The sequence below is a fragment of the Trichechus manatus genome, unplaced genomic scaffold, assembly GCF_000243295.1.
Source record: "Trichechus manatus latirostris isolate Lorelei unplaced genomic scaffold, TriManLat1.0 scaffold00093, whole genome shotgun sequence".
Classification (NCBI taxonomy): Eukaryota; Metazoa; Chordata; class Mammalia; order Sirenia; family Trichechidae; genus Trichechus; species Trichechus manatus.
Genome location: NW_004444029.1, coordinates 10,294,582 through 10,306,874, shown reverse-complemented (window position 1 = coordinate 10,306,874; position 12,293 = coordinate 10,294,582). Strand labels below are relative to the sequence as shown.

Here is a 12,293-nt window from a genome sequence, read left to right as displayed (position 1 = left end):
TCTAGCACCTGCATCCTTCCCCCAACTGATTTCAATGCAGCCTTGTGTTCGTGAACCTTTCCAAAAATCATTTCTAGGACATCTTAGAATCCTAAATGAGCAAAACATTTTCAAATGTAGTTTAGATAGGAATAAAAATCTAGATTTCGACTTAGGTGTTTTTACAGTACTCCCAACTACTAAGCAAGCATGAATTCTCCCCATTTATTTCAGGGCTTGGAACTAAGTTTATAGATGACTATACCAATTAAGAAAATGGTGTCCCTCAATATAATTGTATAATTGTAATGAATACATGGTTCAAAACCCAAACCCACTGCCGTCAGGTCGATTCCAACTGACAGGGACCCTATAGGACAGAGTAGAACTGCCTCGTAGGGTTTTCAGGCCTTTAAATCTTTACAGAAGCAGACTGCCACATCTTTCTCACACAGTGGCTGGTGGGTTTGAACTGCTGACCTTTTGGTTAGCAGCCGAGCACTTTAACCACTGCACCACCAAGGATCACTTACCGTCCAATAGTTAACCTAAATATATAAATTGGTATTTGGAGGTTCTTTTTTTTTTTTTTTTTTGCCTAATACATACTTATATTCAAATGAAACAATCAATATACCCAATACTTACAAAAACTTTAACATGTTTGGATAGATCCCTAGAACTTCTCTGCAGGAAATCAGAAAAGGCTGCCTGTATCACAGGAAATAAAGAAGAAGAAAAAAAACCTTCTTAATTACATGGTTATACTAAATCCTCGCTTCCATATGATAGATCGTTCCCAGTGATTCCAAACTATTAAAAAATATAAAACAAGTTTTTGTTTTTGTTTTTTTGCTGATCCAAATGAAGCCGTGCAGTGGCTATCAAGTTGGACGTTTTCTCTTTGTTTTTATACTATAACCAACAACAGAATTTAAGATCACAGTAGGAGAGCGAAGAAGTGGATAATTCCAAGGATCCGTCTGAATGTATTTTGACAACCTTTCCCAGCCTTTCCGCTTTTCCTACTTGCCAGTGTGACTGCTTTGCTCTACCACGTTTAATTTCACTCCTGCAGTAGTTAGGAGCTCAGCTGCTAACCAAAGGGTCTGCAGTTCAAATCTATCAGCCACTCCTTAGAAACCCTATGGGGTAATTCTACTCTGTCCTATAGGGTCACTATGAGTTGGACTCGACTCAATGGTAATGAGTTTGGTTTGGTTTAGGTTATACAGTGTACGGTGTCCTGGTGGCATAGTGACTAAGAGCTCATCTGTTAACCAAAATGTCAGCAGTTCAAATCCACCAACAGCTCCTTGGAAACTCTAGGGGGCAGTTCTACTCTGTCCTATAGGGTGGCTATGAGTTGGAATTGACTCGACAGCAACAGGTTTGGTTTTGGTTTTATACCACGTATAAATTTAAGCCACCCTTCCTTTATCAATATTTTCGAAGTCTTTTTTTTCTTCTGGCCATTTACCCCTAGGGATGTCCCTGAGGAGAAGGCGGAAAAAAGAAGGGGCCCCCTTTAACTCATATATGCTTCCATGAAAAATGTCCCCTGCTCCTTCAATTTCTCATCCAAACGTCCCTGTGTACACGCACCTGTGGAAACTACATTCTCCCGCAGACCGCCATGCGGCTTTCAGTGTAACGAACTTCCCACACTTCCCTCAGTTATCTGATGTTTATTTTTCACACCACTCCTGGAATATCATCTCCTCTCTACAACATGGAACCCCAAAGGCTTTAAAGTTCAAAGATGATGAACATCGGCTCTCTTTCTGACGACTAACTTAAGAAATACATCATTACACTTTTATTCTTCAGCCAAGACATTGACCTTTAGTCACATGTAGGCTATCTGTATAAACATCAGAGATGTGTAATTATTTTTAATATCATTAGCATCTTTATTACTAAGAGTGAGTAGTAAATGATACACAGTAGTAATATTAAAGTGAAAGCTATACTTACCCCCGCATAAAACATTTTATTTCGAAAACGACTGTTGAATTTCTCTGGATTTGCTTCTGAGAAAGAGGAAAGGTAGGTTTTGTTATAGAGACCTCATTTAAGGTAGCCACTTAGATAAGCACCCTTCCTTCTGCCCCTCCCTGCCCGCCCCACAGATGCAACAGGTCCAACAGCTTCACTATCATCTTTCCCTTAGGTTCAGATCAGTTGTCCAGTGCTATAAAACTATAGTCTCAAAATGGCGGCATTGGATCAGTTGGGAGCTTGTTAGCAATGCAAATTATTGGGCCCTGCCCCGGACCTACTGAATTAGAATTTCTGGGGTAGGGGTCTCAGAATCTGTGGTTTGACAAGCTCTCTAGGTGATTCTAACGCACATTAAAGGTTGAAACGCTCTGGACTCTATTCAAAATAGAGGATTGGTGGAAACAGTACAGGACAAGGAGCCCTGGTGGCGCAGTGGTTAAAACACGCAGCTGCTAACCAAAAGGTCCACGTTCTACTCTGTCCTATAGGGTTACCATGAGTTGGAATTGACTTGATGGCAGTGGGTTTGGGTTGGTCTGGAAGACACAGGGCAGGGGTGGTAGGGGAGGAATGGAGGGAGGAAGGGGTGGTCATGTGCTTTGACTTCCACAGGGCATGGCTTCTATGAACTATGTATGCAGCTTCCAAACGTAATTACACGCGGGGGATTGGGGCAAAAATTAATGGTGAATTTGCTTTCACATCTGGCAAAACTCTGAACGGCCATCTGCTCTCCTGCTTGTGACAGGCCTTGAGATTCATTTGGTTGAGTCTGTCTGAGCTGCAGACAGCCAGCTGAAAACCCAGGGATTTATGTTACTGCAAAGGCACTCACTGGAAAGTGCTTTAATTTTGAATTTGCTCCGGTAGGTTACAGAAGTTGAAGAGCACAAAAAGATGAACCAAGAACCAGCCACAGAGATTTTCCACGAGAATTCTGAAGATTATAAAACACCTTAAAAAAAAATTATATCCTCACACTTTTTTTCCTAATAAAATTCCAAGACATTCTAAAAGAATCCACTACCAATTTTTTGCCTTCTCTTACTTGCCTATATTCCCATTGGTTCATTCTGAGGGCTAAGACTTTCTCCAAGTCATTTCTCATTAGACACCTGGCTGCCTAGCTCCAACCCTCCACGTCCTAACCCTGTTCTTAAACGGCAATTCTCATCTATTGTTGACTAGATGAAGAAAAGTCACAGAGTTCACTCACTAAGACTGGGCAGAACAACAGCTACAGGACCTCAGGAAATAGTCTTAAATATTTTCACGATTATCAGAACATAATTTTAGCACATGACATGGAAACTGGGTACAGGATTGCAAACTTTAAAAAAAATTGAAGAGCGCCTTCTTCATTAATTAAAGTTTCTGTATTTCCAATCTCTGTTAAATATCCGCTCTGTTCTACCAAGTAAAGCATCTAAGCCTAGAAATAAAATAAAACAGAAGGCAAAAGGTTACTTTACTGGATATACCATACAAACAGAAGATAAAAACGGTGCTTATTCCTCCGTCTGCCTGATCTCCCATTTTTGGCAGGAGAGTCTACCGTTTTCACCATCTGGACCTTCTTCTTCAGGATAAATCTGGCTGATGAAGGGTGTGTTGTTTTTGACCTTTTTTGACCCAGACATGGCTGGGTACCATTTTCAGTTGCATTAACTCTTTCTTGCTTTATGGGACCCGAGGCAAAATCACAGTCTTTAGTGCTAGACAATTTATCATAGGTATATAAGCCTCGACTTAAAAAAAGTCAGATCTAGCTAAAACATAACTTATGATGAGCAATGGAAAATGCTAGCCACAGTCTGTCACAGAGCTTTTTCAGGGCACTGATGTCCAGAGCTATTAAGTAAATCATATACCAACTACTAACTTTTTATTTTTTTTTAATAATTTATGGTTTGGAAAATATTCACATCCTTTTGAGGCTTTCTTATAAGCCTTAAAGAACTGAAAAGTTTTAAGGAAAGAAAGAGCTTCTTTTTTTTTCCCTTAGGAGCCGGAAAAGTTTCTGTAAGACCCAAGAAAATCAGGATAAAATCAAGAAATAAACAGTTTTTGCTGATTCCACTCATGTGTTGATGAAAAAAGTCACCTCAGATAAAATTCAACCAGATGAAATTCAGTGAAATAAGTAAACCTAAAAAGCAGAGTCCCTGGGTGGCACAAACAGTTAAGTGCTTAGCTACTAACCAAAAGGCTGTAAGTTTAAGTTCACCCAGAGGCATCTCAAAAGAAAGGCCTGGTGATCTGCTTCTGAAAAATCAGCCACTGAAAACCCTGTGGAGCACAGTTCCGCCCTGACACACATGGGGGCGCCATGAGTTGGAATCTACTTGATGGCAACTGGTACCAGTACTGGCATACAATTAATTTAATCTTGCCCTTACTACACAGTACCGCCTACTACTATCTACCTTTTATTTATGGTGTCTATCCCCCAATTAAGGTGGCGCAACGGTTAAGCTCTCAGCTGCTAACTGAAAGGTTGGCGGTTCAAACCCACCAGGCACCCCTTGGGAGAAAAGACCTGACAAGCTGCCTCCGTAATGATTATAGCCTAGAAAACCCTACGGGGCAGTTCTAGTCTGTTATATGGGGTCACTATGAGTTGGAATTGACTCAACAACACACAACAACATCCTCCAATTAAACATTCCATTAGTTCAAGAAACTCTTACTGAGACAACCGCTGGGCACTAGGAATATCCAGAAAAACAGGACATGTCTTTTGTCGTCATGGAGTTTAAATTAGGGGAAGACAGGCCTGACAATGAAAAATATACCGTCATGTTATCTGTGCCATCATGAGTGATGTCTGTAGAAGACAAGGTGGGGCGCACAGAGAAGGGATGATCCAAAAAGTGTCCTTGAGGGAGGAACCCTGGAAACTTGAGAGATGAGTAGGTGTCAACCAGGGGTTCAACATGGAGAAGCTTTCAGATAGAGAACCCAAACCGTGAGAGCTTCTCAATGGCAGATTGTCCTTGAGCCTCAGAGCCTGGAAAACAGGCAGCTTGTCCTCAGTGATGATGGAACTTAGCAAGGCACAGCAAGTAAAGCCTTTTTAAGTTAGTTCTCCCTAAGTCCCCTACAAAATGAATCATGAAACAGTCATCAGCCTTTGAAACGTGATGATCGTCATGTCTCTGTGTACTCAAGGAAAATAATAAATCCTAAATCAAATTTAAATACTGCCTCCTCTGGAGTCATAATTATATTTTCTTGACCTTGTAGCATAAAGTTCAACTCCTCTGAATAATAAGTAATTTCAATGAGGCAGTATAATTTAAGCATCCAATCTCGGACTAAAAGTTTGATGTGTTTAATATCCTTCATCTTCAAAAAGTGACAATCTCATTAATTCCGATGGCAAACTGAGACCTAACTTTGCCTCCTGATGGCCAAAATCGTTGTTAACATGGCTATACGTTAGTAGACTGGAATACGTCCAACGTGCTTTCTCAAGCACGGCCATAATGAAGTCATGAGGAGAGTACTGGGCAAGATTCCAACTGGCAATTAAATGACAGATCCTATTACACCTCCACATCCTATTCCCCATGACAGCATTTTCTGCTACACAGCAGCAACAGTTCAAAATGAATGATTTCGTCACTTTGAGAAGAGCAAGAAAGTATCTCTGTTTTCCAGCTGAATGAGGTATATCATCTTTCTGCTTAAATACAGAAACCCAAACTATCAAATGTTTGCCTTCTGTGTATGTAAAGTCAGTCAAAATATTAATGCCTTTATTCCGTGTTTGATTTTCCACAAGTAATTCTAAAGCATTTCTCATAAACTGTCTCAAAATAAATTTCACTTTAATTGTCCTCTCTAAAAGAAATACAATACAGGTAGTTATGTTAAAATCTGCATCTGTCCCAGGTCATTGGATGGGCTATTTTTACATCTATAACAAAAATTGTTTCTGCAATTAAATTTTTTTAGATTTTGCCTTAATAAGATTTGTATCTATTATTAATTTCACGTAGATTTATTGATACAATTCCTAATTTAAGGTATGATGGTTCCTTGACTAACACCCGTCCTCATGCTTTCACGACAGCTCTGTTGCGGCTTTGAGTCACCCCCTCAGGTATTTTACGACAAGTAACACAGCTTTGTCACGAAGTCTCAGACTGTGAGCGACAGTGTTTGAGAAGACTTTGAAGTCTCAACCGTGAGTGTTCTTGGATTGATGACAGCCATTCACTATTTGCCAACAAGAATAAGTAAGTCGGCTCCTACTGAAAATGTGGACATGGCTCTCTTTTTCTTCTCTGGCTTAGCTTGAAATTTTTTTACTAACCAGGTAAAAATATGGGGAAAATCCAAATCAAGAGAAAATGGTAAAAAAAAAAAAAAAAAGCTTAAATATATCAATAAACACAAATCATGTATGTGAGTAAAACTCACCAGTTAATATAGAGATTGACCAACGAGTAACAGAGATAAAGAAGTCCACCACAGTGGTCTCTAGCAATATCAATATAACATGGCCCCTATTATTTTATGGACATCCATTTTGTCCCATATCTATATCATCTTCATGAATACCGGATCTATTTCTCCGACTCAACTGAAACTCTCCCTTCTCAGCTCTTCAGTAGCTGCATTTCCTCAAGCGCTCTGGCTTACCTTCAGGTCAAATGCAGTTACACCCCACACTGCAGTAAAGCCCTACACTAAGCCCCAGCAATAAACCATTCAAAGATTAACGAAGGCTTGACATCTTTTAACCAATTGTTTTATAAACACAAACACACATAAACCTATATGCATACACACACACAACAAATTATATAGTCCATTCTAAAATTAAATTAAAAATAAAGAAAAAGAAAAGAAAAAAAACCACTGTCCCACAGGAATTATCTGCTGAGCCTGCTCTCCCCACCTGGTGTCTCTCCCTGCCTCATCCCCCACTCTGACGCGTAGAAATTGAGGCTAAACAGAGACAGTTGAGGCAAACCACCCCTCTTTGCAACTAAGAAAGAAAGAGAGTCAGAGGAGTCACCACAGGATGGGGAAATGTATCACTTTTCCCCACTAACACAGCTTTCAGATGAATTCGACTCAACAGCAGGCTCACTGAGTGAGCTCTGGGCTGGCTGCTTACTTGGTCAGGCCTCTTTTCATTGCCAGGACACCTGTTTTGGGGGATCCAGGCATTAGTGATTATTGGGTTATTTAACAAGTATTTTTAAGAAACTGAAGGATTTTATCAAGAATTGAGATCTAGAGTCTCCTGAGGAATATGAGGGAAAAAAATCCCCATTACATAAACTACTCTCCTAAAATATAGGAAGGGCAACAAGTTATAAATGTCGGCCCTAATATACGTCCTTCCGAATACATAACCTCCAAGAACTGTCCGTTAGGGGCGGGGTTATTTCTGATTTTGGAACTTTGCAGGTTCTGTCATTAATCCACCATTCTGTGATTTTCTGGCTAATGAGAGAGAAAGGGCAAAGGATGACCCTCTCTTCAATCATTTGACACAGATTTTGACCTCAACAGAGCCTGTCCCCTCAAAGCGTCATGAAATCAAGAAAAGAGGTCTACCCAAACTGTTGAATTCCGTAAGGGACTTCACAGGCTCGTACTCCATGCATAGTCTGCATTCTGACAGCCTCAGTCCTACAGCCCCAACTCTTGACCGCCATCGCAGAAAGGCGTGATCAGAATTTTCTCCGCATAATTACTAGAATCTGAAGATCTGAATTCTAGCTTTAAGCACTCTATATTTCATATTCTATGAGTTAAAAAACATTTAACCTCTTGCAGAATCTGGAGGGAAAAAGTAATTCCTCATTTATCTCACAAATTTCTTACTAATCTATATCCTAGCATTATTTTGGGTATATATATATATATATACATATATACACACACAGTTATAGATATGGTTATACCCATTGCCGTCGAGTCGATTCTGACTAATAGCGACCCTATAGAACAGAGTAGAACTGCTCCATAGAGTTTCCAAGGAGCAGCTGGTGAATTTGAACAGCCGACCTTTTGGTTAGCAGGCGAAGGCTTAACCACTGCACCACCAAGGCTCCAGATACAGTTACAGGCATATACTACACACAGATACATTGTTGTTGTCATCAGCTGCCGTTTAGTCAGCTCCGACTCACAGCGATCTTATGTATAAAACACTGAACACAGAACAAACATTGCCTAGTCCTGCACTATCTTCATGATCGTTGGTATATTTGAGCCCATTGTTGAGGCTATTAAGTCAATCCATCTCACTGAGGGTTTCCCTTGTTTTTGTTGGCCCTCTACTTTACCAGGAGCCCTGGGGGCACAGTGGTTAAGTATTTGGCTGCTAACCAAAAAGATGGCAGTTTGAATCCCCCAGCCACTCTTTGGAAACCCTATGGGGCAGTTCTACTCTGTCGTATAGGGTCTACTTTACCAACCATGATGTCTTTTTCTAGCGATTAGTTTTATATACATATATATATACATATATATATCCTTTTCTAGTGACTGGTTATATGTATATGTATCTATACATATACATGCATACATACATAGACATGTACATACATACATGTATATATTACATATATAATAAAGTTATATTAATAAAGGTAAAGTTTCAGAGAAATGAGAGATGGACATGATAGATAGATTGATAGCTTGATTGATTGATTGGGGCTACAAAGTATAAATCAAAATCTGAAAATTTCTCACCTTGAAATGGCATAAGAAAGTTTTGATGAAATACTTAACAGCATGTTATTCTTTCACCTTATTTCTCTTTCAAAAATTGTTCAGCTTTCCTAATCTGGACTCCATCTCTTGTGGTTCCCGAAATGGCCAGTCACCCTCATTCACACCCCTTCTTTATCCAGTCATGAATCCCAGTATCTTCCATCCCTGAGCCAATCACCATCACACTGTCTTTCAACATACAACCTAAGTTGTCTGTTGTCTCTTTTAGGCCTTTACGTTTTGCCCCAGTGGTGCAGTGGTTAGGTGTTCAGCTGTTAACCAAAAGGTCGGCAGTTCGAATTCACCAGCTGCTCCTTGGAAACCCTATGAGGCAGTTCTACTCTGTTCTATAGGGTCGTTATGAGTAGGAACCAACTCGATGGCAATGGGTATGTATGCATGTATATTTTCCTTCCAGATCCCAATGGCTATGATTATGAAGTGTTAAGTTTTAATAACTGGTGGTTTGAGAAGCTGTAAGTATCCTGAAGTCCCTGGGTGGTGTAAACAGTTAACACACTCAGCTGCCAACCAAAGGATTAGAGGTTCGAGTCACCCAGAGGCACCTCAGAAGAAAAGCCTGGGAATCTACTTCTGACAAAGCAGCTATTGAAAACCCTATGGAGCACAGCTCTCCTCTGACACACATGGGGTCACCATGTGTTGGAATCAATTCAATGTCCACTGGTGAGTATCCTGATGACTTTAGTGTCACTTCTTAATAGTTGGTTAACTTCAAATTTTCCAGTCTATGCAGTCTAAAACTTAAAGGAGAGGTGTCCTGAGCCCTGGAGCATGCACTTGGTTCTATCCTTCACTATCTTTGAGACCCTAAACGGCTAGGCCCCAGGGCCCTATTTATAGGAGATCCTATCGTGCCCAACTCATGGGGTCATCACTGAGTGCAATGAAACGACACTGAGCAGACTGTACACACTTAAGTAAGATTGCAAACAAAAGGGAACATGCAAAACACCTGCTGGAAACTTCCTCCCTGGGAGATGGAAATGGGGCGTGGTCCTCACCTCGGGATTCGTGGAACTCCAGGGTGACATGGGCATCAAATCCGAGGCTGAAGTAGTTATTGAACACGTTCAGTGGGAGCTGCAACGATAAACAAAGGTGGAGGGAGGGAGACTGGTGCTTCACCCAGCAGAAGAAAAAGAAATGTTTGGCAGCCAGAAGCGTGCCTCGGGAGCAGTCGGCCCCTGGAAGAGCGCTGGGTCCCAGCTCCACATAAAGGGTGTTTGCATAGAAGAAGCAGGGGGTTCTTGAGTGAATTCACAAGTAATCCTCCCAAGAATTTTAAATAGTATAGGAAAAAGGGATAGAAATGCAAATTATTAAACCAATGCTGCAGTAATAATGGAACCTGGCTGAGCTGAAGGTTGCACATTTGCAATAGCTACAAAGAAGGATTTACAAAGCAAACTTAGAAAGTAAATCCACTTGAAAGGATCATGTCTAACGTATTCACTCCATGGATACACTTTTTTAGAGAATTTAACTATATTCAGTATATGAATACTGCAACTTTATAATGAATAAAATTTAATTTGTTTGCCCTCCATCTATTTTCCAAAAAGGAGTCCCTGGGCAGTGGGGACAGTTAACGTGCTCGGCTGCTACCAAAAAGTTGAAAGTTCAAGTCCACCCAGAGGCACCTCAAAAGAAAGATCTGGTTATCTGCCTCTGAAAAACCAGCCGTTGAAAACCCTATGGGGCACAGTTCTACTCTGACACACATGGGGTCGCCAGGCATTGGCGTCAACTTGATGGCAACTGGTTTTGGATTTTCAAAAAAAAGACTTTTTTTTTTTTTTTTTTACAGAAGTCATATAAGCAACAAGGCCCTGGGAACCATTCAACTGTTCTTGACCTAGACAGAGAGAGGGTGTGTGTGTGTGTGTGTGTTCAGTATTGCTGAGATCTTCATCTAGTTCATCAAATCTTAGATCTGTAATATGACTAGGAGAGATGCAAACTCAGACACACAGATGCACAAGCTTTAACTTTCCTCCCCAGAGTCCTCTGCTCCAGGCTGGGGAAACTAGAGAACCACACAGTCTAAAACCCTGCATTTAAAGCTGCAAAACTGATGTGATTTTAAGGTTTCTGTTCAATGTCAGAATTAAGAAGGCACGTGGAAAAAGCTAGAGGGGAAAAGGGTGTTTCCCTTTTTTATGTTTATAAACATTAAAAATAAATAAATAGAGAGAGGTAATCTTATCTCAGCTTGCATAAGGTTTCCAGATACTCACCAGGCTTGCTCCCCAGGTAGCACTGCATCTCTGCTCTATTACAAGTAAGTGCTTTAACCCTCAGGATTTCAAAAGTAAATTTACTACAGGGTTTCATATGCCCTTCGATTAGGAAAGCTTTCTGTTTGGCTTGAGTGAGAGGATTGCCCCATTAAGAGAAAAATGAAAGAAGAGGAGAGAGAAGGAGAGACGGAGAGACAGAGTGCAGAAAGAAAGAGATGGAACTGCCATGGCATCTAACGGCAGTCAGAAATGAACCCCGTGTGGAACCCCCTGAGCAGAGCCTGGGAGGATTCAGAGGCCAAATCCGCCCTTAGAAATGGTACAACTGGAGACCGGGGAGAGAAACTGAACACAGAGAACAACACCAAAGCCATGTCTAACCGCTGGCTCCACGTTCGAGAATGTGCAGTCCCTGCTCTTCAAGAGAACCCAGTCCTGAGTAAGGGTGGCGTGGGCTGGGGATCCTGGCAAAAGCAGAGCCGTGTCTGTCTGTCCACCATTTACGTTCTTCTGGCTACAGTATAATCCACGTCTTGGCATCCACTGTCAACTAAACAGAACATCTGGTCACCATGCCCTAAATAATAACCCAGTTTAGTCTGGTATTAAGTTATTATTCACATTTTCCAGGAAAAAATTGCCCTGATTTCCTACACGTCTCCTCAATAAACCATTTCCAAAGCCCTGAAATTATCTGCAGGGATGTTCCCTGGCCCACTAAGAATTCTTTCCATTTCCTAAGCTGTAGGGAAGAGGACTAAATATGGATTTCCACTGAGGGCCTCAGCATCACGAGTGCAGTGTGGAAAGAACCTTCATATTTCCATGTGGTACACTTCTTTCTGCCTAGGCTATCTGTTTTATATCCAATTTCTCTAAGTCCAATACATCAGGGGAAAGGAGGCACATCCCGAGATGATACTTGCAGTTCAAACAACATTATGACATATGAATTCAAATCAAACTGAGCCAGTATGACAGCTACTAGAAACCTGATTAATTTCTGGATCATGGTTTACATGGAAAAACCATGAAGACAAGGCAAAACATGCTCTAAGTTATTTCAGTTTATTTGTAGGTAATTAGAGCATCTATCTCAGTAGGTCAGGATCGGGGTGCTAATGAATAAGCAGGCAATGGTTTGGTTTAAGATGATAATTGGGTTCAATCTCTTCAAAGTCTAAAACATCCACTGTGGTATCCTTTAAAAAAAAAAAAAACAAAAAAAAAACCCACTGCTGTCTAGTCGATTCTGACTCACAGCGACCCCACAGGGTTTCCAAGGCTGTAAATCTCTACGGAAGC

At 40.8% G+C, this 12,293-nt stretch overlaps 1 protein-coding gene across 1 annotated transcript in view; it reads right to left on the bottom strand.

The window, feature by feature from the left end:
- Positions 1 to 12,293, bottom strand: part of DGKI (diacylglycerol kinase iota) — a 486,429-nt gene that overhangs the window by 198,305 nt on the left and 275,831 nt on the right. Inside the window, exons 15-17 of the mRNA XM_023736907.1 lie at positions 9,750 to 9,828; positions 1,957 to 2,012; positions 628 to 690 (exon numbers count right to left, since the gene is read on the bottom strand). Coding sequence (XP_023592675.1) covers positions 628 to 690; positions 1,957 to 2,012; positions 9,750 to 9,828 — 198 coding nt within the window. The remainder of the gene's footprint in view (positions 1 to 627; positions 691 to 1,956; positions 2,013 to 9,749; positions 9,829 to 12,293) is intronic.